This window comes from Suricata suricatta, chromosome 10 (assembly GCF_006229205.1).
Source record: "Suricata suricatta isolate VVHF042 chromosome 10, meerkat_22Aug2017_6uvM2_HiC, whole genome shotgun sequence".
NCBI lineage: Eukaryota > Metazoa > Chordata > Mammalia > Carnivora > Herpestidae > Suricata > Suricata suricatta.
Genome location: NC_043709.1, coordinates 109,025,618 through 109,051,610, shown reverse-complemented (window position 1 = coordinate 109,051,610; position 25,993 = coordinate 109,025,618). Strand labels below are relative to the sequence as shown.

Sequence of the window (25,993 nt, the reverse complement as noted above, 5' to 3'; positions counted from 1 at the left end):
ATAGGAAGCCAGCTCCCTGCATCCACAGAGCCCAACATGGTGCTCAAACCCATGAACAGTGAGATCACGACCTGAGCCAGAGTCAGATGCCCAACCAACTGAGCCACTCAGGCTCCCCAGCAACTTGTGTTTTAAAAGCAACAGGTATGGGGCGCCTGGGTGGCTCAGTCGGTTAAGTGCCTGGCTTCTGTTCAGGTCATGATCTAACAGTTCATGGGTTTGAGCCCTGCATTGGACTGTGTGCTGACAGCTCAGAGCCTGGAACCTGCTTCAGGTTCCGTGTCTCCCTCTCTCTCTGCCTCTCCCCTGCTCATGTTCAGTCTTGCTCTCTCCCTCAAAAATAAATATTAAAAAAAAGTTTAAAAGAAAAAGCTACAAGATATGATTACAAAATATGTATGTAGTATTCTGAATAGGATTCTAGAGCAGAAGTCATCCATTAGGGGAAAACTAAGGAAATCTGAATAGAGCAAGGATGTTATTCTGTGTCAGTGACAAATATACCATGCATACATAAGATGTTAAAGGTAGAGGAAGTTGTCTACAGGGGACCTCTCTGTACTATCTCTGCAATAATTCTGTAAATGTAGAACTCACCTAAAAGTTTTTTTTAATGTTTATTTATTTTTAAGATAGAGAGTGAGTGAGGGGGGGTCGGAGAGAGAGAAAGAGAGAGAGAAAGGGAATGAATGAGAATCCCAAACAGGCTCCTCACTGTCAGAGCCGAGCCGGACAAGGGGCTCAAAACCTATAAGTTGTGAGATCCTGACCTGATCCAAAACCAAGAGTTGGACACTTAATGGACTGAGCCACCTAGGTGCCCTGCAACTTTTGCCATTTTTGAATAAGTGATTAATGTGGATACTCTGTATCATGCCTTATAGTGGATAGGGTACTTTTTCCCTTTCCATTCTCACAAGGATGAGGTTTGCATTATCTGTTTTATAGGTAAGTTAAGGTGCTCATAAATGGCAAATCCTAGATCTAAATTTCAGACCTCTAACCCTGATTTCTGTGCTCTTTTGTCACAGGAGAATTTAGAATACATTTTGCAGTTAGAGTGGTATCTTTAAAAGTCTGCTGAACATTACCAATGTTTTGCTATATATTTCTGGTTTGTTAAAAACATCTGGGGCGCCTGGGTGGCTCAGTCGGTTAAGTCTCTGACTTCGGCTCAGGTCAGATCTCACGTTCGTGGGTTTGAGCCCCGCGTCAGGCTCTGTGCTGACAGCTAGCTCAGAGCCTGGAGCCTGCTTCCAGTTATGTGTCTCCTTCTCTCTCTGCCCCTCCCCCTCTCATGATCTGTCTCTCTCTATCAAAAATAAATAAAACATTAAAAAAAAAAGACGGCCAACATTTAAAAAAAATCTGTTTTATTGTATACATTAACATATAACATTTAACAGTAGAAAGAAGTGAACTATAGATACATGCAACAACACGCATGAGTCTCAAAAGCGTTGTTCTAAGTGAAACAAGTCAGGTGTAGAAGGCTACATACAGTATGAATTGTGGGTACTTTTCTGTCACCACTTTGTTTCCTTTAGTAAGCAGTGATTAATGGAATGTTCCTTATCGAGCTTTATAGTTTAAGCATTTTTTTACATTTTGTCTTTCCATTCTCACAAGGATCTCTCAAAGTTTTTGACTATAGGTGACACATAATGTTACATTAGGTTCAGGTGTACAACACAGTGATGTGAAAAGTTGTTATGCTTTGCTCGCCCACAAGTGTAGCTACCATCTTTCACCATACAACACTATTATTATAGCATTGCCTCTATTCCTTATTCTGTGCCTTTTAATTCCATGACCTATTCATTCCATAATTAGAAGCTTGGGTCTCCCAGTCCCCTTCACCCATTTTGCCCATCCTTTTCTACTCCTCCTCCCTTCCCAGTATCTCTTAAGGTTTGCATTCTTTCTTGTTTTACACATGGTTGTACCACAATTAGTTTAGGCATTCATTAGTTGATAGGCCTTTTTTAAAAACTTTTTTTTAATGTTTATTTTTGAGAGAGAGTGAGAAACTGAGTGTGAGCAAGGGAGGGGCAGAGAGAGAAGGAGACGACAGAATTTGAAGCAGACTCCAGGCTCCAAACTCATGAACTGTGAGATCATGACCTGAGTTGAAATTGGACGCTTAACCAACTGAGCCACCCAGGTGCACCAGTTGATAGGCCTTTGAGTTGGTTCCAGTTTCTGGCAGTTATGAATAAAGCTGTTATGAATGTTCATATAAGGCCTTGCATGGACTTACGCATTCATTTTTCTTGGGTAAATACCTAGAGGTATTGAAAAGGAATGGCTAGATTATATGGTAAATGCATGCTTAACTTTATAAGAAACTGCCAAAATGTTTTCTGGAGTGGTTGTACCATTCTGCATTCCCATCAGCAGTGAACGAATAGTAGTCTTACTATGCAAAATATCCTTTATATATACTTAAAGCCACTGTAGTATAGGGGGAAGTGATATTTGGTGCTTTGAATTTGCATTATTAGAGTTTTTAAAAAACCATTTTATTGAGGTATCATTGCTATAAAATAAACTGCATATATTTTAAATGTGTAATTTGATTAATTCTGATGTATTATAACCTGTGACACCATCACCATTATAAGGAACATGTCTAATCTCCCCCCCAAATTTTCTTGAGCTCAAGGGTACTCCATTCCCTTGTTCTCTGGTCACTGTTGATTTGTTTTCTGGTGTTTTAGATTCATTTCCATTTTCTACAATTTTATGTAGATGGACTCATATAGTATGCAGTCTTTCTTGTCTGGATTTTTTCCATAAGCAAAATTATTGTGAGATCTAGTTTGTTGTGTGTATTAGTGCATTCCTTTTTGTTGCTGAGTGACCTCCATTGTGTGGATATACCACAATTAGTTTATCATTCACCTTTTTTTTTTTTTTTTTTTAATGTTTATTTTTGAGGGAGACAGAGTGCGAGCAGGGGAGGGGCAGAGAGAGAAGGAGACACAGAATCTGAAGCAGGCCCCAGGCTCTGAGCTGTCAATACAGAGCGCGATGCAGGGCTCAAACCCATGAACTGCGAGATCATGACCTGAGCCACAGTCTGACGCTTAAACAACAGAGCCACCCAGCTGCCTCTGTCCATTCACCTCTTGATGGACATTGGATTGTTTCAAGTTAGGGGCTATTACAAATAAAACTGCTGTGAACATTTACACACAGATCTTTGTGTGGACAACTGCTCTCATTTCTCTTGGGTAAATACCTAGCAGTAGAATCCCTGGGTCATATGGTAAATACATATTTAAAATTTTAAGAACCTCCCAAACTATTTCCAAAGTGGTTTTACTATTTTAAAGGTCCACCAGCAGTTTGTGAGAGTTCTAGAAGACCCTGATGTATGATCAGTCTTTTAAATACTAGTCATTCTAGTAGATGTGTAGTATTATTTCTTTGTGGCTTTAATTTGCATTTCCCTAATAACCAAAGATGTTGGGCATCTTCTCATGGGCTTATTTACCATCTATATACCATCTATATACCATCTCTTTGGATAAGTGTTTATATCTTTTACCCATTTTTTCATAGGGTTGTCTTTTTTTTTTTAAGTTTGTTTATTTTGAGGGAGAGTAGGGGGCCAGAGAGAGAGCAAGTATGTGTGGGAGGGACAGAGAGGAGCAGCAGAGAGAGAGAAAAAGAGAGAGAGAGTTAGAGCGGATCCCAAGCAGGCTTCACACTGTCAGTGCAGAGCCTGATGTGGGGTTCAAACCCACGAACTGTAAGATCATGATCTGTGCTGAGATCAGGAGTTGGACACCTAACCTACTGAGCCACCCAGGCACCCATATTTTTTATTGGGTTGTCTTATTGACTTGTATAGTTTTCTATATATTCAAATGTGAGTCCTTTCTTGGAGATAAGTTTGTGTCTATGTTCATGAGGGATGTTAGGTCTTTAGTTTTTATTATAATGTTTTTGTCTGGTTTTAGTATGAGGATAATGTTGACTCAATAGAATGAATAGGGATGTTTTTCCTCCATTGCAATTTTCTTCAAAAGGGTTCTGTAGACTTGGTATTATCTTCTTTATATTTTTGGTAAAATTCTCTAGTGAAGCCATCTGGGCTAGGACTTTGTGGGAAAATTTTTAAAGAGATGCCAATTTAATTAACAGAGGGCTTTGTAGGTTATCTGTTTCTTCTTAAGCCTTGCTAATTTGTCTTTTAGGAAATTTGTCTGGTTCATCTGAGTCCTTGGATTTATTGACTTAAAGTTGTTCATAATATTTTGTTACTTTCCATGCCTTTAAATCTGTAGCTGTGTTCCCTATCTCATTCTGGATATTGGTAATTTGTGGTTTTTCCCCTTCCATTCTGGATCAGTTTGACTAGAGGATTATTAGCATTACTGATCTTCTTTTAGAACCAGCTTCTGATTTCATCTAACATTTTTCTATTTTCTTTCATTGATTTGTGCTCTCATCTTTATCGTGTCCTTTCCTCTGCTTACTTGTTTAATTTGCTCTTCATCTAGCAGTTTCTTAGAGTGAAAGTGTATGTCATTGACTTGAGACTTTTTCTTTTCTAATATGGCCATTTAGTGCTATAAATTTCCTCTGAGCACTTCTTTAGCTGCATCCCAAAAGTTTTGAGATGTCATGTTTTCCTTTTTATTCAGGTTAGATTTCCTATTTGATTTCTTCTTTGAATTCTGAGTTATTTAGAAGTGTGTTGTTTAGATTCCAACAACAAATTTGCATCTATGTTTTTGTTAATTTATAGCTTAATACAGTTGTTAGAGAATATACTTTGTATGATTTTCGTCCTTTTAAATTTATTGAGATTTGCTTCATGGCCCAGAAATTGTTTCAGGCTGTAGAAAATCTATGTTTATAGGAAACTATTGAACTGGCTGTACTGTTTTTAGTATTTCCATCAGCACTGTGTTGAGTTTTTCAGTTGTTGGTATCCTTATCAGCATTTTGTATTGTCTTTATTTTTTGAAAATACTGTTATTGTGGTTGGTGTGTAGTGATAATCTTGTTTTGGCTTAATTTGCATGATTGGATTTTTAGTATTTTGTAAAATAATGTAAATCTGAATAAAATTAAGAATCATGATGTATTTTCTTCTTTTCAGTCTGAGGGATTGGTAGTAGTAGTAGAAGTAGTTCATCATTTGTGTGCAACGTAAAGTGCTACTTTCAGTTTTCTAAAAGTTTGAATTTTTTTTGCCTTTTAAAATCTACTTTGAAAGAGTATCTGTAAAAGCTATGTGAGGATTTTTAGTAACTTTTGTGGTTGTGGGGTAGGCAGGTATAAGGTGATTTAAAATGTATTCTGCAGTGACTATTGTGGTAATATATACACAGTAGTATTGTATATACCTACCACATTTTGTTTAGGCATTTATCTGTCTGGGAACATTTGGTTTTTGTTTCCATCTTTTGGCTATTGTGATTAGTGCTGCTGTTAACATGGGTGTTACATATATGTTTACAAGTCCCTGCTTTTGGATATATACTGAGAAGTGGAATTGCTAGGTGTTTTCAAAAACCACCGTACTGTTTACCCCAGTGATGCTACTGTTTTGGATCTCTGCCAGCAGTGCACAAGAATGGCAGTTTCTCCACATCCTCACCGACCTTGTTATTTTGGGGTTGTTTTTGGTTGTTGTGGTTTGATTTCCATTTCTCTAATGATTAGTGATATTGAGCATTTTTCCATGTTCTTTTTTTTTTTTTTTAAGATTTATTTTTGAGAAACAGAGACAGAGCCTCTTGGGGGGAGGGGCAGAGAGAGAGGGAGACACAGAATCCAAAGCAGGCTCCAGGCTGAGCTGTCAGTGCAGGAGATCATGACCTGAGCTGAAGTTGGTGGCTTAAACTAAGCCACCCAGGCGCCCCCATCTTTCCTTGTCCTTATTGGCCACTTGCATTATCTTTGGAAAAATGTCTAATCAAGTCCTTTGCCAACAGTGGCTCTTATCATAATGTTAATTTGGAGGAGGTTGGCATAATGTGAGCATTAAAAAGAATAGTTTTTTCTTTTTTAAAAAGTTACTGAAGTCTGCCTAGAGCTTTGCAATGGTCAGATGTTAATAAGCACTACTCTTGTATTTGCCTTTGTTTTGTAGGTTACATATATTTTTTAAAAGCACAGGATCTGGTAAACATTTGAAAGTAGTTGAATGTAAATAGTCATTTCAAAGATTTTGTTTAAGAGGGTAATGTGTATAGTTTTGGAGGAATGTCTGAATGGGTTAGGGGAGAGGATGGTTAATACTTAGGTAACCAATAGAATTGTGAAGTAAATGAAGTTTTTCTTCCAGAGTAAAGTATTAGAGGATTAGAAATCCTATTAAACTTTATAAAGATCAAGGTTATGATTTAAAAAAAATTTTTAATGTTTATTCAGTTTTGAGAGACAGAACAGAGTGTGAGCGAGGAGAGGGGCAGAGAGAAAGGAAGACAGAATGCAAAGCAGCCTCCAGGCTCTGAGCTGTCAGCACAGCTCAAACTCACCGACCACGAGATCATGACCTGAGCTGAAGTTGGACACTCACCCAACTGAGCCACCTAGGCAACCCCCCTCTGGCTTTTTTTTTTTTTTAAGTTTATTTATTTTAAGAGAGAGTGGGAGCAAGAGAGTGAGGGAGAGTGAACAAGGGAGGAACAGAGAGAGGGGGACAAAGAGACTTCCAAGCAGGCCCTGTGCTCTTAGCATAGAGTCCCTCTCAGGGCTGTAACTTACAAACAACAAAATCATGACCTGAGCCGAAATCAAGAGTTGGACACTTAACTGACTGAGCCACTCAGGTGCCCCAATATTCTTATTGATATATGACAACTTGTAAAATGGTATGGATTGAGACCATGAGCATGGGTGCTTTCCCAAAGGAAAATCAAGGTGGTGTTACTATAAGGACCAGGCAGGTTCAATGCCACCAAGGCAAGATCATATTTATGTGACCTGTAAAAAAAGGTTACTTTCTTTTTTTTAATTAAAAATGGTTATTTTAGAAATTTCTTAGTAAGAAATTAAAACATGAGACTCAGGTATTGAGGGTATAGAAGGAAGTATGCATTGTTTGGAGTGCATTTAGAAAGGAGTAATAAGCTGAAAAATACAGAATTGATTATCATAGAAGGATGGTTTTAAGGGTTAAGGTGGAGCCATTATTTATATAGGTGGCTTATGAAATAGAATGTGAAGGAAAAGGAAGTTAACCTATTGGCTCAAGAAAATTTTTTGTTTTTAGATCTTTTAGTAGGTCTGAGTTTTTTGTTTTTTTACCTTACAGACTGTCAAAAAGTCTTGGTGTGTGCAAATGGATCTGAAAGGATTAAATACTAGTTTAATCTTTAATCCATTTTGGTTTGAAAGGGCTTGATCAGGACGGTTTACTGAAGTACTGAGTGTGCGAAATTTTTAATACAGTAGGCTCCTCACTTCCTGCTCTGTCATATATCAGCTGGATCAGTATTTACTCTCCATGTATAAGAGATTATTTTAGAATGATTTTGAAAATATAACGATCACTGATAATGGAGAACCCTACTGCCTCTTAAATGATTGTAATTTATGTTTTGATGAGAAAAATAGGCACTGTGATTCTCCTTAAATGCAGGGTGTAAAGAATTAAAGAAGTGTGAGTTTTTATTTAAATTACTCAAATGTGGGGCAGCATGATGTAAGATTTTTTATTTTTATTTTATTTTTATTTTTTTTAAAGATTTTTTTAATTTTTATTTTTTTAAGTGTTTATTTTTGAGAGAGACAGAGAGCGAGCGAAAGCTGCATGATTGGGTGAGGAGCAGAGAGAAAGGGGGAAAGAGGATTTGAAGCAGGCTCTGTGCTGAGAGCAGAGAGCCTGATGTGGGGCTCGAACTCATGAACTGTGAGATCAAGATATGAGCTGAATTTAGACACTTAACCTACAGAGCCACCCAGGTGCCCTTTAAGATATTTTAACATGAATATAAAATGTGAGTAATATCACTTTGAATTTTAGTTTAAGAAGACAATAGTTTAATAATAAGCATTTAGAAAATGATAAGCATTTAAATCTAAAGACTAGATAGTCCTTAAAAGAAGAAAATAAATCTAGTCCTTAAAATCCAGAGGGAGAAGGGTCAGTATTTCACTATAAGAGGCTCAGGACTTATCTTGCAGATTTTCTGCCCCAGTCCTTGAATCAGCCATTTCCCAAAGAGCCTTGGTACCTTTATTTGGAGAATGGTATTAGAAACCATATCTGGGTGTTAGGTATACTTGCTGCTGTGAGGGTGTCATTTTTACTGACAGCAAAATGTGTATACTAAGCATGTATAGATGCATGTCTGTAGTATTTCTTTATAAAATGACCTTTATTTTTTTGTTTTGTTTAACTTATTTATTTTTATTATTTTATTTTATTTTATTTTATTTATTATCAACTTAGCTACCATACAGTGCAGTGTTGGCTTCAGGAGTAGATTCCAGTGATTCATCACTTACAACACCCAGTGCTCATCCCAGCAAGTGCACTGTATCATGCCCCTCACCATTTCCCCAGCCCTGTCAACCCTCAGTTTGTTCTCTGTATTTAAGAGTCTCTTGTGGTTTGCCTCCTTCTCTCTCTCTCTTTTTTTTTTTTGTCTTATTTGTCCTGTCCATCCCCTATGATCTTCTGTTAAGTTTTCAAATTCCACCTATGAGTGTAATCTAGGATATCTTTCTCTGATTGACTTATTTTGCTTAGCATAATACCCTTCAGTTCCATCCACATTGTTGCAAATGGCAAGATTTCATTCTTTTTCATTGCCAAGTAGTATTCCATTGTCTATATGTATGTATGTGTATATATATACATATATATATGTATATATGTATGTATATATATACACACATGAACACACACACCACATCTTCTTTACCCATTCATCAGTTGATGGACATTTGAGCTCTTTCCATAATTTGGCTATTGTTGATAGCACTGCTGTAAACATTGGGGTTCATGTGCCTCATTGAATCAGCATTTTTGCATCCTTTGGATAAATTTTTAGTAGTGCAGTTGCTGGGTCGTAGGGTAATTCTGTTTTTAATTTTTTGAGGAACTTCCACACTGTTTGAGTGGCTACCCCAGTGGCTACCCCATTAACGGTGCCAGAGGGTTCCTCTTTCTCCACATCCTTGCCAACATCTGTTGTTTCCTGAATTGTTAATTTTAGCTACCCTGACGGATATGAGGTGGTATCTCAATGTGGTTTTGATCTGTATTTCCCTGATGATGAGCAGTGTTGAGCATCTTTTCATGTGTCTGTTTGCCATCTGGATATCTTCTTTGAAAAAGTGTCTGTTCATATCTTCTGCCCTTTACAAAATCACCTTTATGTTATTTTACCTGTAGGAAGCTAAAAATGAGTTCATATTGATGTTTCCAAGTTTAATCCATGGATAATTCTAGTCTTTCCCCCATGATTCTAAATTTCCACTCTATCATTGAGAAACCTGGTTCCCATCATCCACATTCCATTTAATATATGGATACTAATAATATATTTGACTTGTACCCCCATGAGAAGTTTTTTTTTATCAACTTAGAATACAGTATTTATGTGTAATTCCTTTGTCTATATTCTCAGAGATTTCACTTACTTTCAAAATAAGTTAGATGAGCATCCTCTTTCCACCCTCCATCCACTCAGTGAGGTTGTTCCAAGCATTTGCATATAAGACTATTTTGTCTTATCTACTTTCCTGGTAAATCCTGGGATTCCCCCAACTGCCTAAATGAAATTAAAAAAATTTTTTTTAATGTTTTATTTATTTTTGATACAGAGAGAGAGCATGAGAGGGGAAGGGGCAGAGAGAGAAGGACACAGAACCAGAAGCAGGCTCCAGGCCCTGAGCTAGCTGTCAGCACAGAGCCTGACGCGGGGCTTGAACCCACCAATGTGAGATCTGACCTGAGCCGAAGTCGGAGGCTTAACCGACTGAGCCACCCAGGCACCCCTAAATGAAATTTTAAAATTTGCATACATTAAAGTTCATCATTTGTGTTATAAAGAGTAATGGGTTTTGACAAGTATACATTGTCATACATCCACCATTACAGTATCATACAAAATAGTTTTATTGACCTAAAAGAATCCCCTGTGCTTTGCCTGTGGAACCCTCCATCTCCTCCTCCCATCCCTGGCCAATTACTGTTTTTATGGTTTTGACTTCCCCAGAATGGGATATAATTGAAGTCATTCAGTGTATAGTATTTTCAGATTGTCCTTTCACTTTGCAAAATACATTTAAGATTAAATTGTATCTTTTCTTCACTTGATAACCTTATTTTTATCACTGAAGAATATTCGATTGTATGGATGTCTCACAGTTGGTTTATCCTTTGTCCTATTGAAGGATCTCTTTGTTGCTTCTGGTTTTTGGCAGTGATTCATAAAGCTGCTGTAAACATGTGCATGCAGGACTTTTTGTGGACATAAGGTTTCAACTTATTTGGGTAAATTCCTTGGAGTGTGATTGCTAGATTGTATGGCAAGACTATGTTTGGCTTTGTAAGAAACTGCCAAGCTGTCTTCAAAGTGGCTGAACCATTTTGCATTCCTCCCAGCAGTGAATGAAAGTTCCTGTTGCGCCACATCCTCACTAGCACTTGTGTTGCCAGTGTTTTGGATTGTGGCCATTCTAATAGGTGTGCTATGGGGTCTTGTTTTAATTTGTAATTCCCTAATGGCATGATGTGGAGCACTTTTTCATGTGCTTATTTGCCATCTGTCTGGTTTTTTTTTCATGATTTGTCTTTTCAGATTCTTTGTCCATTTAAAATATTAGGTTCTTTTTGTTGACTTTTAAGAATTCTTTGTATATTTTGGATACTCGTCCTTAATCGGATACATATTTTGAAAATATTTTCTCCTTGTGTGGTTTGTGTTTTCATTCTCTTAGTGTCTTGAACAAAGAAGTTTTTAATTTTAATAAATTCCTATTTTTTTTCCTTCATGGGTTGTATATTTGGTGGTATATCTAAAAACTAATTGTAAAATCCAATGTCATATTTCTTCCCTTTTAAATTGGAGTATTTTCTCCATTTTTATAACAATCCAAGAAGTCATTATGTCCACCGTTACTTCTGACTAAGAGTTTATGGCACAATCGTTCTAAAATACCCTATGCAAATGTCATTTTTAGTAAAAAAAAAAAAAAAAAAAAAAAAGCTTGCTTCCGCAAATGCTGTTTATTGTTTCCTCATTTTTGTTTCAGATTTAAATCTTAGTTTTAAATTTCCTTTACTAGTTTGTATTCTCCAACTTTCCAATTACTCAGTTATTTCCTGTATCCTTCTTTTGTCCCTATTTTTGCTAGAACTTCATGGCCAAAATAGTTGATAATAGTAGTTACTATATTTTTCTTTTCTTCTTTGGGCCTAAAAAAATGTCTTATATTCTACACATTTGTATTCTTAGGAAATAGGGGTCAGGCATTGTGAAAAACTCTAAGTGCCCTATAGTGGCCTATTATCTTTTGTTGTACAAGTGTACAGTTTACAAAATTGTTTGGTGGTATAATTCTTTATGCTGGAACCTAATGCTGGAATTGTCCTTAACTATTTTATTGTGCTCATTAAGTTTATCTATCATTTTCTTTATTTATTTTTAACTTTGGGGGGATTTTCATTTTAAACAAGTACTTTTAAAACTACTTGGAGGACCTTGTCAACAATAATTGTTTAAGTTGTATTTTTAAATTGTTAATATTATTTATATTAAAAATTTTTTTTAATGTTTATTTTAGAAAGAGAGAGAGAGAGAGCGCGCGTGCAAGCAGGGGAGGAGTAGATAGAGAGGGAGACACTTCAAATCCAAGGCAGGCACCAGGCTCTGAGCTGTCAGCACAGAGCCTGATGCAGGGTTTGAACTCATGAACCGTGAGATCATGACCTGAGCCAAAGTTGGATGCTTAGCCAACTGAGCCACCCAGGTGCTTTAAAGTTGGTTAATATTTATGCATTTGAGGCTATATTAATATTTTGTTGTTCATGGCATTACAATTGCTATATGTGTTGTACACGTATTAGATTTAAGTTGTAGACTCATTCTGAAAAAATTATAGACTCATAAATTATGGATGCATTTACTATATTTCTCTTAAGATTGTGTTTATTTGTTTACTTTTTTGATACACCTAGTAAAGATACCATGCTGAGAGATGTAGTTGATTAAAACAGATGTCCTGGGGGAGGAAGATAACATGTGCTGAGCTGTGTAATTTGTGGTGGGAAAGAAAATGAGAAAAAAAGGCAGACAGAAAGGAGGAGGCTATTAGATTCTAAAATAGCATGGTAGAAAGTTCTGAAGCTGATGTGGGGGGAAGAGAAGTAAAAGATGTAAGTAGTTGTGTTTATCTGTTCTTGTTGAAACATGAGGAAGAAAACTGGTAAGGGGCAAGGAAACCGTACATGGGTATTTTTGAAACTGTCAAGTAAAGCGGTGGTTGCTACTAGACAGTAGATATGCAAAAATGTTATAGATATTGGTGGTTGGGTACTTAGTTGTAAGATATGTGTGTGTGATGAATAGGGATGGGGGAGTGTGGTGATGAGTACAGAATGTATTTCAATTTGAGGAGAGTTGCGCCCAGAGCGTTATAGTTGGATGAGTAAGATTCTAATCAAAATACTTGAGAGGATAAAATAGCAGGATAAACCGTGCTTAACCCAGTCTAAGGAGAAGAATCCACAAGTTTGGAGAATAGAGAAAGAAACAAGCAAATGAAAAATTAAAACGATAAATGTTTGTTTTAATATAGCTTATGTCTTTAAATAAAATTAAGCAATATGGCACATTTGCAGATAATCTTCACTTAGATCTAAGGTTTTAGAGGTACCCCATAGCTTTTTGAATCCATAGCTTATATTAAGGCTTTTCTCGTCTTTATTTTATGTAACTTATCCTAGATCATGGGTTGTGATACATAATTCCTGCTGTGTGACTTTCTAGAAGTTTATAATTTTAATAGTCTCTCTTAGGGGCTTCCCAGTTTCATTTCCCACCTCACCACCCCAGTATTATATCTAGAAAACTATCTCAGCTCCGTTTCTCCTATTCTTATCCTCTGTGTCTACTCCTGTTCATGTTGTCTGCCTTGATATCCAATTACCTTTTCTATGTAGAAGTCTTTTGACTACTTCTCCATCTTCTTTCTCTTCCCAGTCTCATTTTCTTTACAACCTTAGATTGCATCTCTCATGTTGAACATAGTGAACTGACAACTTCATCTTTCTCTTTAACTTCTCCTTCATATTTATCTTTATAGTCACTGCGCAGGGTGTAGTCATAAAGCCTGGCAGTGAAAGGGACTGAGCATGGATTGGCTTTTACCTATTGTTGGTCCCCACTGCCCAGCCTCTCTCCTATAGCATGAGATACAATTTTCTTGTTATTCTTCATACTTCCCTTTCTCCATTACTCTGGATAAATGCCTAATTATGGTATGTCTGAACTTAGAGGTGAGGCTTAAGTTATTTTATTACTTCCTGGAAAGAAAAAGAAAAAAAAAATCACCTGAGGAAAAGTATTTCAGTGTGGAATTTTAAAAAGTTGTAGTGAAAAACTTTTATGTAGGTAAAAGGTAGGTAAAAGCACATACTGACTAATGTCCTGGTAACTCATGAAAGTAAAGGCTGAGCATTTGGAAAGTTAGACTTTCTATTTACTGCTGTAGGAAAGACCATGCAGACCTGGTGGGGCTTGGGTGGGATAGACATAGAAAGTAGATTTTGCATATGGTCAGTTTTAGGTAACTATTAGAATACGAAATGGATTTTGGTTGTTGTGGTTCAGTAGTCTTTTTTGATCTAGAAGAATCTTCCTTCCTTATTAATTTTTTCCTGAGATCGAATTTCTTGAAGAGTTCAGGTCTGTTATCTAATACAATATCTTATACTTTGGAATTAATTGTCTCTTTTTTTAAAAATATTTTTTAAAGTTTTTATTTATTTTTGAGAGAGAGAGAGACAGTGTGAGCAGGGGAGGATAGAGAGAGAGGGAGACACGGAATCCAAAGACAGGCTTCAGGCTCTGAGCTAGCAGTCAGCAGAGCCTGATGTGGGGCCCGAACCCATGAACCGTGAGATCATGACCTGAGCTGAATTGGACAGTTAACCAACTGAGCCACCCAGGCACCCCAGAATTGTTTCTTAACAATTAGCTTAAGATTTAACATGTTTTTGACAAGAATACAACGTAGGCAACATTGTGTACATCACATTAGGAGGAATATATGATCAAGGTTGTCCGTTGGTGTTACTAAGTTTGATTACTTGGTTAAGCTCATGCCTGCCAGATTTCTCTGTTGTAAAGGTATATTCCTCTATTTATAAATAGTAAGTAATCTGTGGGGCAATATGTTAGAACTCCCAATGGCTTGTAGTGTTTGTTGTCATTTTCTTTATCCACTCAATACCATAAACTTGAAAACCAGTTCTGTCATTTTAACAATTTTACAAAGATTGCTTTCATATTAGAAATTTAAAAAGATGTTTGTTAGAATAAAAAAGAGGGCAGAAATGAAATTGAAACTATGTGAAAGTGAAGTAGGAGGGACAGTGGTGAAACACACCTTGTGTTTGTCCACGTTTTGAGGGGGTGCAGAACACAGCTTTAAGATATAAAATTGTACTGCTTCATAGAACTATTATAAAAATGTGAGTGACACATAATAGCTATTCTAAAACATGGTTAAAGTTAATGAACTTTATTATTTTTCTTTATAGGTTTAAATGCAATACTGGATATTTATTTCTTCTCTTAAGGTAAGTTTTTAAGTTTTCATCTTTTTCAAAAAATTATTAAATTTGTTATCCAAGTACTTTTTTTAGAAAGTAAGTTTTAGTTACTGAAATTATGTCACTAATTTATCATCTGGGCCTATGGGCTTTATCTATTACAGAGAATAAAAATGTTCTCCGGGGAATGATTATTACTGTATCTACAGCACCCAGTCATATTATGCCTAGCATTTGGGTGCTGAAGAAAATTGGTTGAATATTAGTTTCCTAGGGTTACTGTAACAAAGTGCCACACACTGGGTAGCTTAAAACAATAGAAACTTATTCTCTCCCAGTTCTGGAGGCTAGATGTTCCAAATAAAGGCAGCGTTGTGCACCATTTGTGAAGGCTTCAGGAAAGACTCTTTCCTTGCCTCTTCCTATCTTCTGGTCACTGCTGGCAGTCCTTGGAAATCCTTGCTTATAGCTGCTTCACTCCATTTTCTGCTTGTCTTCACGTAGTCTTACCTCTGTGTGTCTCCTTGCCCTGCCTCCAGGTCCCCCTCTCCTTATAAACACATGAGTCATTGGATTTTGGTCCTACCCTAATCACGTGTGACCTCATCTTAGATAGATTACATCTGCAGCAAAGATCCTATTTTCAAGTAAGGTCACATTCATAGGTCCTGGGTTTATGACTTAGGCGTACCTTTTTGGGGAACACAGTTCATCCCACAGTGGTTGGCACTTGAGTTGTAGCCATATCGAGATGCTGTGATCACTTTGAAGCTTGAATACTGTATTCTATGAGGTACTGAACTATTTTGGAATTGATATAGAAATAAAAGTGAATCCCTGCATTTCTTAAGCCAAGTTAGAACTCATTTTACAACAGACTTTGAGTGGTTGAGGGGGTGAGAGTTTTTAACATTTACAAATAAAAAGACTGGGGGCACCTGGGCTGGCTCAGTCTGACTCGATTTTTAGCTCAGGTCATGATCCCGGAGTCATGGAATGGAACCTCATGTCAGGCTTTGTGCTTGGCTGGCATGGAGCCTCTCCTTCTCCCTCCTCCCTGCCCTCCCTCCTACCCACCATACCAGCTCCTGCTTTCTCTCTCAAAAAAAAAAAAAAAAAAAAAGGAAAAAGAAAGAAAAGGAAGGAGAAAAAGAAAACATTTAAGACTGGTTATTTATTTGCATTTGTGGGATTCAAGGATTGTGGCTCTCCTGAGGTACGACATAGTGGGAAACAAAGTAAAGTAGGAGTTTTTTTTTCTTTCTGTATCTACTTCGCCTGAGACTAACAGTGTTTTCCTTTTTATCCATTTATGCTAGGAAAGGAAACTTGTATAATTGGATAATTTTTTAAAGTTCATTAATACTCTTGACCATTTTAGAAAAGAGTATGGGGTTATTGAAATTCAGCTCCACTTCAAAGGTCTTAAATAAGTGAACCTAGCTTAGTTCTTGACCCTTGGTAAGTGCCTAATATGTATTTGTTATTAATAGTGACCCTTTCTAAGAAAGTGAAGGAGGTTTGAGGTAGTCCTGAAAAGAAGGAAAATTCTCACCTCTTATTATTATTTTTTTCTTGTCTGGCTGGTTAGGATATTTACTGTTCCAGTAATTGGTTTGGTTTGCTCATAAATGACTGGAAATGTAGATGACTGAATGAATGTTTTTAATGTAGGACAATACATATGATATTAGACACATGTTTACTTTCTGGAAGTCGAAGGTAATATTTTTTTTAAATTGTTTATTTTGAGAGAGAAAGAGTTGCACTCCCATGTGAGCAGGGGAGGGGCAGAGAGCGGGGAGAGAGAGAGAGAGGGTGGGAGAGGGACAGGGAGGGAGGGAGGGAGGGAGAGAGACAGAGAGAGACAGAGAGAGAGAGAAAGAAAGAGAATATCCCAGCCAGGCTCTGTGCTGTCAGCACAGTTTGTCAGTCCATGAACCATGAGATCATGACCTGAGCCAAAATCAGGAGTCAGATGCTTAACCTACTGAACCCCCTAGGTGCCCTGGTAATATTCTTTAAATGCCTTGTTTGTATTGTATGATGCTTTTGGATAAATAGAAAAAAAATCCAGGCTGTGTTAACTTTTTTCTTTATCCTTTTCTTCCATTTAAATAAAAATAGCTGTATTAATCCAAAAAGCCATAAAGCCATAATGTGGCATACCATCCTGTTTGAGAGGTGAACATTACTGAATAAAAATGGCTGACAGAAGTGGGAAGACTGTTCCAGGACAAGTGTATATTGAAGTGGAATATGATTATGAATATGAAGCTAAGGACAGAAAGATCGTGATAAAACAAGGGGAACGATACATCTTGGTGAAAAAGACCAATGACGACTGGTGGCAAGTCAAACCGGATGAGAACTCCAAAGCGTTTTACGTGCCAGCTCAGTATGTTAAGGAGGTCACCCGTAAAGCTCTCATGCCGCCTGTTAAACAGGCAGTTGGACTGCCAAATAATTCTATGAAAATGATACAGAGTCTTCATCGTCAGAGGTCAACAGAAAATGTGAACAAATTGCCTGAGCTTTCAAGCTTTGGAAAGCCATCATCGTCTGTTCAAGGAACAGGTCTTATTCGTGATGCCAATCAGAATTTTGGACCCAACTGTAATCCATGTCAGACTGTGAACCTAAGCCTGGACCTGACCCATAATAATGGAAAGTTTAACAGTGATTCACATTCTCCTAAAGTTTCTGGCCAGAATAGGACGCGCTTATTTGGTCACTTTCCCGGTCCGGAGTTCTTGGACATAGAGAAAACTAGCTTCTCCCAGGAACAGTCTTGTGATTCAGCAGGAGAAGGCTCAGAAAGAATACATCAGGATTCTGAATCTGGTGATGAACTTAGCAGCAGCTCCACTGAACAGATACGGGTAAGATGAAAAGTGTAATGGTGGAGCACTTGTTACACCATTACAAAAATACTGCAGATTTAATTTTAATTAAAATCTTTGTAGGAGTTAGTTGTTCATTTTGCTTTCTTATTAGAATAGGTTCTATCCTGATTTAATGAGGTGGAGAATAGTGGAATAACTTTATAGAGTTTATAAAGGTTGGCCTTATGGTTTCCATAGTTCTTGTACCTTTATGGGACCAGAACTGCTTCAGTGTGGAAAAGATTTTTTTTTTCTCTCTCAATTGATAATGCTTAGAGTAGAAGAGATTTACTAACGCTGTCCAGTGATATTTCTTTTACTAGACAGTTTGTTTTCTGATTGTACTCATTTGACTTGTTTCTGGTAAGTTTTGAGGTGCTAGTGGGAATATGAGGAAAGGTATCATTGGACTGTTAGCTACTAACTCTTGTTCTTTGTAAATCGTTTGTTAACCTTTAGTATTAAAAAAAATACAGAGCTGACAAATCTTTGCCTTTATTCATGCACATTTGTGTCTTAAGTGTTTAAATATACACACTTGTTTGCATGGAACATTGGCCTGAAAAAAATTGTGTGTAGATGGTTTGATTTTTTTTTCCCTCCTTATCTAACTTTGAGATTAGTTTATGCCAGCTTGTCAAGTAAAGTGAAATAAAATTAAAAGCAATTGCATGAAATCTAAACTTAGATGTATTTGGATAAGTCTAATTAAAAATTTTTTTTTAATGTTTCATTTATTTTTGGGACACACACACACACACACACACACACACACACACAATCTGAAGGAGGCATCAGGCTCCAAGCTTTCAACACAGAGCCTGACGCAGGGCTTGAACCCATGAACTGGGAGATCATGAGCTGAGCTGAAGTTGGAAGCTTAATCACCTGAGCCACCAGCTACCCTGGATAAGTCTAATTTTAAGAGAAATTGAAAAATGATAAATTTTTTGGCTTAAAGCTCTGTTGTAAGATTTATTCATCAAGTTAAGTCAGTAATTGTAAGGCTGATTTAGATGTGGTCTGACTGTGATGGAGCTAGTTTGTTCTTCCTATAGCTTGAAATTTTTTTGTGACCTTTTGAATGGAAAAGGGAAGATTCTCTAGGAAAATTTCTGATGTTTGCAATCAGAGCAGTTACATGAAGTAGCCCTGTCAGTTTACCATCATGTGTCTTAGGAGGCTTCTATTTCTTTAGTCTTTATGTGATACTTTGGCATAGGATCTATAATGTTTTCTGGAATTTTTCTGTCCATGGCTTCCTTTTGAATTAGCGTGACTTGGGGAAGATGTGTTTTCTATTACTGATAGTCATGACAGTTCACGGTATGTTTTATATTTATGTACCCCAGCAATCCTGTGTTCTCTTCGTCATGGTCGTCTTAAATTCACCACATGGAACTTATGGCTCCTGACCTCTCCCGAGCCCTTAACACCGCTTGGAAATCCTGTTAAATTTCTCTAGCAGGTCTTTTCCCTAACTCTTCATGACAAGTATTTCAAAACTTTTTCATTCCATTCTCATTCACCTGCTTTTCCCCGCTTTCTTAGGTCAGCTAACCTTGCTTTCTATTTTACAGCCCGAATAAAAGCTTCAGGATGGAAACGCTCCAGCTGTGGGGAGCATGTATCGCACAGCAGTTAATAGCACTGGCTTTAGATTTGGATCTGATTCCATACCACTTACCAGCTGTGCCACAATTGGGGCAAAGTACTTAACTAACTCTGTGTCTCAGTTTCCTCATTTTAAAATGGGAATCACAGGGTTGTTGAGAATTAAATGGGCTGCTATATCTAATATGGTTAAAACTATGCCTTGTGCATAAGTGCATTATGTATCTATTGCTGTTGAATAAATCCCTCCTAAGTCTAGTGGCTTAAAACTATAACATCATCTCAGAGTTTCTGTGGTCCATAACTCAGAAGCCGGCTAAATGACTGGTTTTAAAGGCATGGGGTCTCATGGGGTTACAGTCTTAGGAAGGCTTGGCTGGGGCTGGAGGAGAAGCCTCTAAAATGGCTCACTCGCATGAAATTAGTTGGGCCTCTTCACAGGTGATTGTGTTGTAGACCAGCTGTCCCTCAGAAGGAGCAGTCCAAGTCAGAACAAGGTAGAAGCTGCATTGTCTTTTATGCCAGAGTCTTAGAAGTCATACATTGTCATTTCCTCTTGGTTACTGATCTCAGCTCTATTCTGTGTGGAAGGAGACAATAAAGGGTATGCATATCAGGAGATGAAGGTCATTGGGGACCATGTTGGGGCTGCCTAGCATAGGAAGTACTTAGTAAAATAGAACTGTTGTTGTTATTTCTATTATTATTATTTCTGTCATCAAATCTATAGGTACACCTGTATCAGCAGTTCCCTCTCCTCTCCTCTCCATCTGCTTTCCCCTACTTTTCCACAAACCTTTTGCTAAATATTATGCAGCATTGTGCTTATATGGTTTTAGACTGATTATTTACCATGTTTTCTTGGTCATCATTTAAATCTGCTCATGTTTTTCCCATTTTAGTAAAGCTCTTCAATAATACCTTCCCCTCTGAGTATCACTTTATCACTCTTTTCTTTTACTGGCAACTTCTGGGAATTGTTGTGTTATGCATTTACTTCTCTGCATTTTGTTATTTTTCACTCACTCCTTAACCTGTTCTAGTAAGGCTTCTGGCTCCACCATTTTACCTAAACTGCTTCTGCTAAAAGGTTACTCATGGTTTCATTGTTAATAAATTTACAGACAATTAAAAACATTTATACACAGCCAATGCCATCATCACGGTGAACGAGATATGGCAATTTACGATAATCTTTTACTGAGGCAGAGCATACAATCGAGTGTGTAAATTGCAGCAGTCTTAAATGCACAACTTGATGGAATTTACTTATGTATACATCTCTGTAACTAACCTTGAGCTGCTCCCCTACCCCTCATGTCTCTAGGAGATTTTCATTTTTCTGATTACAGTATCATTGGTTTTTTGTTGTTGTTTATTTATTATTGAGACCGAGAGAAACAGAGTATGAATGGGGGAGGGGCAGAGAGAGAGGGAGACACAGAATCTGAAGCAGGCTCCAGGCTCTGAGCTGTCAGCACAGCCTGATGCGGGGCTCAAACCCGCGAACATGAGATCATGACCTGAGCTGAAGTCGGATGGCTAACTGACTGAGCCATCCAGGTGCCCCTAATTACACTTTTCATTTTGAGGTGATTGTAGATTCATAAGTAGTTGTAAGAAATAAAACAGAAAGATTCCCTGTATCCTCTATCCAGTTGCAAAGCTATACCATCATATCATGATCAAGATACTGGCATTTGTATAGTCTAGATACTGAGCATTTCCATTACCACGATCCTTTATGTTGCTCTTTTATAACCACATCCTCTTCTCTCCCATCCCCATCCCTCCTTAACCCCTGGTTACCACTAATTTGTTCTCCATCTTCATAACTATGTCATTTCAAGAATGTTATATAAATAGAATCATTTGCTTTATGCCTTTTGAGATTGGCTTTTTCATTCAGCAAAGTTCTCTGGAGATTCATCCAGGTGATTCTGTCAGTGTTTGCTGTTTTTGTTCTTGACAAGTATTGTGTGGTATTGGATGTACTACTCTTTGTTTCACCATTAACCATTGAAGAACATTTAGGTTTCCAGTTTTTTGCTGTTGTAAATAAAGCTACTATATATAAACATTTCTGCACAGGTTTTTGAGTGAACATAACTTTTGTCTGGCATAAGTGCCCATGAGTATTGTTAATGGTATGGTAGATGTGTGTTTAATTTTTTAAGGAGACTGCCAGACTGTTTTTGAGTGCCTGTACCATTTATATTCCAACCAGTTTCTCTTCATGCTCACTAGCATTTGGTGTTGCGCTGTTTTTTTTTTAAGCCATTCTGATAGGTGTGTAATAATATCTTGTGATTTTAATTTGCATTTCCTAACAGCTAACAATGTTGAACATCTTTTTATATGCTCATTTGCTGTCAATAGATCCTTTTAATTGAAGTGTCTTTTCATGTCTTTTGCCCATTTTCTAATTGAACTGTTTGTTTTTGTACTCTTGAGTGTAGAGAGTTTTTTATATAGCCTAGATGCTAGTCATTTGCTGGATATGGTTTGCAAATATTTTCTCTCAGTCTATAGCTTGTCTTTTCCTACTCTTAACATTATAGCTGGTTTAGTTAGGTTTCTCCATAGGGTTTTGTGTGTGTGTGTGTGTGTGTGTGTGTGTGTGTGTGTGTGTGTTGATGTGTATATCCACACACACAGACACACACAGAATGGGATTTATTTTTAGGAATTGACTTACAGAATAATGGAGACTGGCAAATCCGAGATCTTTAGAATAGGATGGTATGCTGGAGACCCAGGTAAGAGCCAGTGGTGAAATTCAAATCCAAAGGTTGTCTGCTGGCAGAATCTATTCTAGCTTTGGAGAAGTTAGCCTTTTATTCTATTCTGGCCCTCAACTGATTTGATGGGGCCCACCACACTATGGGGGGCAATCTGATTTACTCTTAAGTCCACTGATTTAAATGTTAATTGCATCCCAAATACCCTCACAAAAATATCCAGAATAATGTTCCATCAGGTATCTGGCCCAGCTGGGTTGATACATAAGATTAACCTTCACAGTAGACTTATTTTTACACTTATTTTTTCCTAAGTTTATAGATTTACAGTTTGTATTTGAATCCATGGTTCATTTTGGGTTTAATTTTTGTGTAAGATGTGAGATTAAATCAAAGTGGGTTTTTTGTTTGCTTTTGTTTTTGCCTATGAATATCTAGTTATTATAGTATCATTTATTGAAAAGACTTTCCTCCAGTAAACTGCTTTTATATCTTTGTCAAAAATCAGCAGGCCACATTTTATGGATCTATTTCTGGATCCTCTATTCTGTATCATTCATATATGTGTCTTTCCCTACTCTAAATCAGACATCTTTGATTTTTTTTTAATTTTTAATTTTATTTATTTTGAAAGAGAGCAAGTGGCGGGGAGGGGCAGAGAGGGAGAGAGAATGCCAAGCAGGCTCCCCTCTGTCAGCGTGGAGCCCAGCGTGGAGCCCAAACCCATAAACTACAAGATCATGACCCGAGCCGAAACCAAGAGTCAGATGCTTAATCGACTGAGCTCCCCCATGCACCCCTCAGACAGCCTTGATTACAGCGGTTATATAATATGTCTTAAAATTGGTAGAGTGACTCCTCCCAATTTGTTCTTCAAAATTGTTTTAGTTATTGCAGTAGTCTAAATAATATTCACCAGAGATATCTGGTCCTAATCTCTGGAACATGTAAATGTTACCTTTTTAAAGAAGATCTTTGTACAGGTAAGATTAAGGATTTTGAGATGAAGAAATTATCCTGGACCCTGCATGCAATCACAAATGTCCTTACAAGAGAAGAGCCAGGAGGGCATCACACACAAAGAAGAAGGCTGTGTGAAGATGGGGCCCAGAGAGATTGGAAGATGCTGGCCTTGAAGATAAGAGTGATGTGGCCACAAGCTAGGGAATGCTGACAACCACCAGAAGTTGGAAGAGGCAAAGAAAGTGTCTTCTAGAGACAAGAGAGAGTGCAGCCCTGCCTGCTCCTTGATTTCAGCCTGGTGATACTGATTTTGGACTTCTGGCCTCCACAACTGGGAAGGAATAAATTTTTGTTGTTTTAAGCCTTTTTATGTTAAGTTCTTACAGCAGCCGCAGGAAACTACTACAGCTATTCTAGTTCCTTTGCTTTTCCTCATACCTTTTAGAAGAATCTGATCCATATCTATGAAACAGCTTGCTGGGATTTTGATAGGAAGTACATTAACTCCCATGTCATTTTTGAGAAAGTCAACATTTTTCTATGTTGTGTCTTCAATCTGTTTACCTTGTCTCTCCACTTATGTAGATCTAATTTGATTTTTTTATCAGCATTTCCTAGTTTTCAGTAAAAGTCCTGTATGTGTTTTGTTGTATTTACACCTAAGTATTTAAATTTTTTGAGCAATTGAAAGTGATACTGTGTTTTTAATTTTGGTATTCATATAGTCATTGCTAGTATATAGAAATACAATTGATTTATTTTGCTTTATTTTATTTTTTTAAAGATTATATTTTTAAGTAATCTTAACACCAATTGTGGGGCTCAAACCTACAACCCTGAGATCAAGAATCTTATGCTCCACTGACAGCCAGCCAGGCACCCCACAATTTGTTTTTATTCTTACTTTTGGACTTTTTAAATATACTTCTGGACTTACAGAAGTTCTGTGAAGAAATTATAGACTTCTGATACCCCACACCTAGTTTTCGCTGTTGTTTACATACTAGTATGATTCATTTGTCATAATTAATTGATATTGATACATTATCAACTAAAGTTCATACTTTTTTTCAGGATTTCCTTAGTTTTTATCTGGGCATTGATCCAGGTGATTCTGGACTAGTTCTTTTTTATCTCTTCCAGAATACCACATTACATTTCGTAGTTATGTGTCCTTAGATTCTTCTTGGCTTTGATAGTTTCTCAGAGTTCCCTTTTTTTTTTTTTTTTAAATACAGGCAATTCAGTTTTTATTTATTTTTTAATTTATTTTTGCTTTTTATTTATTTTTGAGAGACAGAGACAGCACGAACAGGGGAGGGTCAGAGAGAGAGAGGGAGACACAGAATCCAAAGCAGGCTGAGCTAGCAGTCAGCACAGAGCCCAACGGGGGGCTTGAACCCATAAACTGTGAGATCGTGACCTGAGCCGAAGCTAGATGCTTAACTGACTGAGCGACCCAGGCGCCCTGAGTTCCCTTGTTTTTAATTAACTTGACAATTTGGAGGAGTATTGGTCCGGTATTATAGAATGACTCTATGTTGGAATTTGTCTCATGTTTTCTCATGATTGAACTGTAGTTCTAGACTTTTGGGGGAGGAAGACACAGTGATAAAATATCATTTTCATCACATTTTGTTCAGGGTAAATAACGACCAACATCATTTATCAGTGTTGGTATTGGCCTTGATCACCTGATAAGTATTTTTGTCAGATTTTTCCACTATTTCCCCCCTCACTTTCCATACTATAATCTTTGGAAGGAAGATTGACCCATACTAGAAGTGGAGGAACTATGCCCCACCTCTTTGAGGGTACAGTGTCTACATTAATTGTTTGGAATTATTTCATACAAGAGATTTGAATGTTTTACACCATTTATTCATTCAGTAATTTATTTCTATCTGTATAGACTCACAGATCCTTTTTTATACCTTGCATTATCATTCAGTACTATTATAGTTTGTTTTGGCCACTGAGAACTCTTTCAGGTATGTGCATATGTGTTTTAGCCATTTCTTACTTTCTGGCACTTCAGGATGCTCCATGCTCATCTTCTGTATTTGCTGCCCTAGCCCCAGAATCAGCCATTTCTCTAAGGAGTCCCTTGTTTCTTTAACTGGAGAATGGTATTAGAAACCAAGTTCTGGTTGTTAGTGTGCTGATGCTGCTAGGATGTAATGGCTTCCAGGCCCTCTGAGCTGACAGAGCAAGTAAATAAACATAGGTATGCTAACTCATATATACATATACCCAGTCTATAATTATTTCCATATGTAACCATCTGCATCTATATTGAGCTAAACCTGGGTTCATATTGATGTCTTCAACTCTGTAATCTCTTCCTGCGTGGATCATTGCTTACGTATAAACTTCCTCCTAACACTGAGAAATGTTGTCCACCATCCATTTGCATAATGGTTCAATCCCAGTAGAAGTGTACCGGAGTATCGGAATTGTTAACTTGTATCCCTGTGGAAAGAACTTTATTAAAAAGAATATAGTACTTCATATACAGTTCTTTTTTTCCTTTTACTTTATTTATTTTTAAAGTTTTATTTATTTCACTTTGAGAGAGACAGAGATAGCACAAGTTGGGGAGGGGCAGAGAGAGGGAGAGAGAGTCCCAAGCAGGATTTGCTCTGCCAGTGCAGAGCCCCACACAGGGCTCAAACTCATGAAACCTTTAGATCATGACCTGTGCAGAAACCAAGAGTCAAATGCTCAACTGACTGAGCTACTAAGGCGCCCCAGTTCTTTTTTTTTTTTTTAATGTTATATTGAGAGAAAGCAAGAGAGTGGAAGCTTAAAAGCTGGGGAGAGACAACAAGAGAGAGGATCCCAAGCTGGTCCCGTGCCCAGTGCAGAGCCCATCTTGGGGCTTGACCCCAGCCAATGTCAAGAGTTGGACACCCAACCATCTGAGCCACCCAGGCACCCCCAAATGCAGTTCTTTTTTATTTTAGTTTAGAGACTCATTTTCAAAGTTTCTTTGATCATCACCCTTCCCTTCTCCCTTGCCTCCCCCCCCCCCC

General features: G+C 37.4%; 1 protein-coding gene across 4 annotated transcripts in view; it reads left to right on the top strand.

Annotated features, from left to right (window-relative positions):
* Positions 1 to 25,993, top strand: part of ARHGAP12 (Rho GTPase activating protein 12) — a 132,326-nt gene that overhangs the window by 3,525 nt on the left and 102,808 nt on the right. For all 4 annotated transcript variants that reach the window (XM_029953782.1, XM_029953781.1, XM_029953780.1 and 1 more), the window contains exons 2-3: positions 14,744 to 14,782; positions 16,883 to 17,637. In XM_029953782.1, coding sequence (XP_029809642.1) covers positions 16,960 to 17,637 — 678 coding nt within the window. In that variant the 5' untranslated portion in view covers positions 14,744 to 14,782; positions 16,883 to 16,959. The remainder of the gene's footprint in view (positions 1 to 14,743; positions 14,783 to 16,882; positions 17,638 to 25,993) is intronic.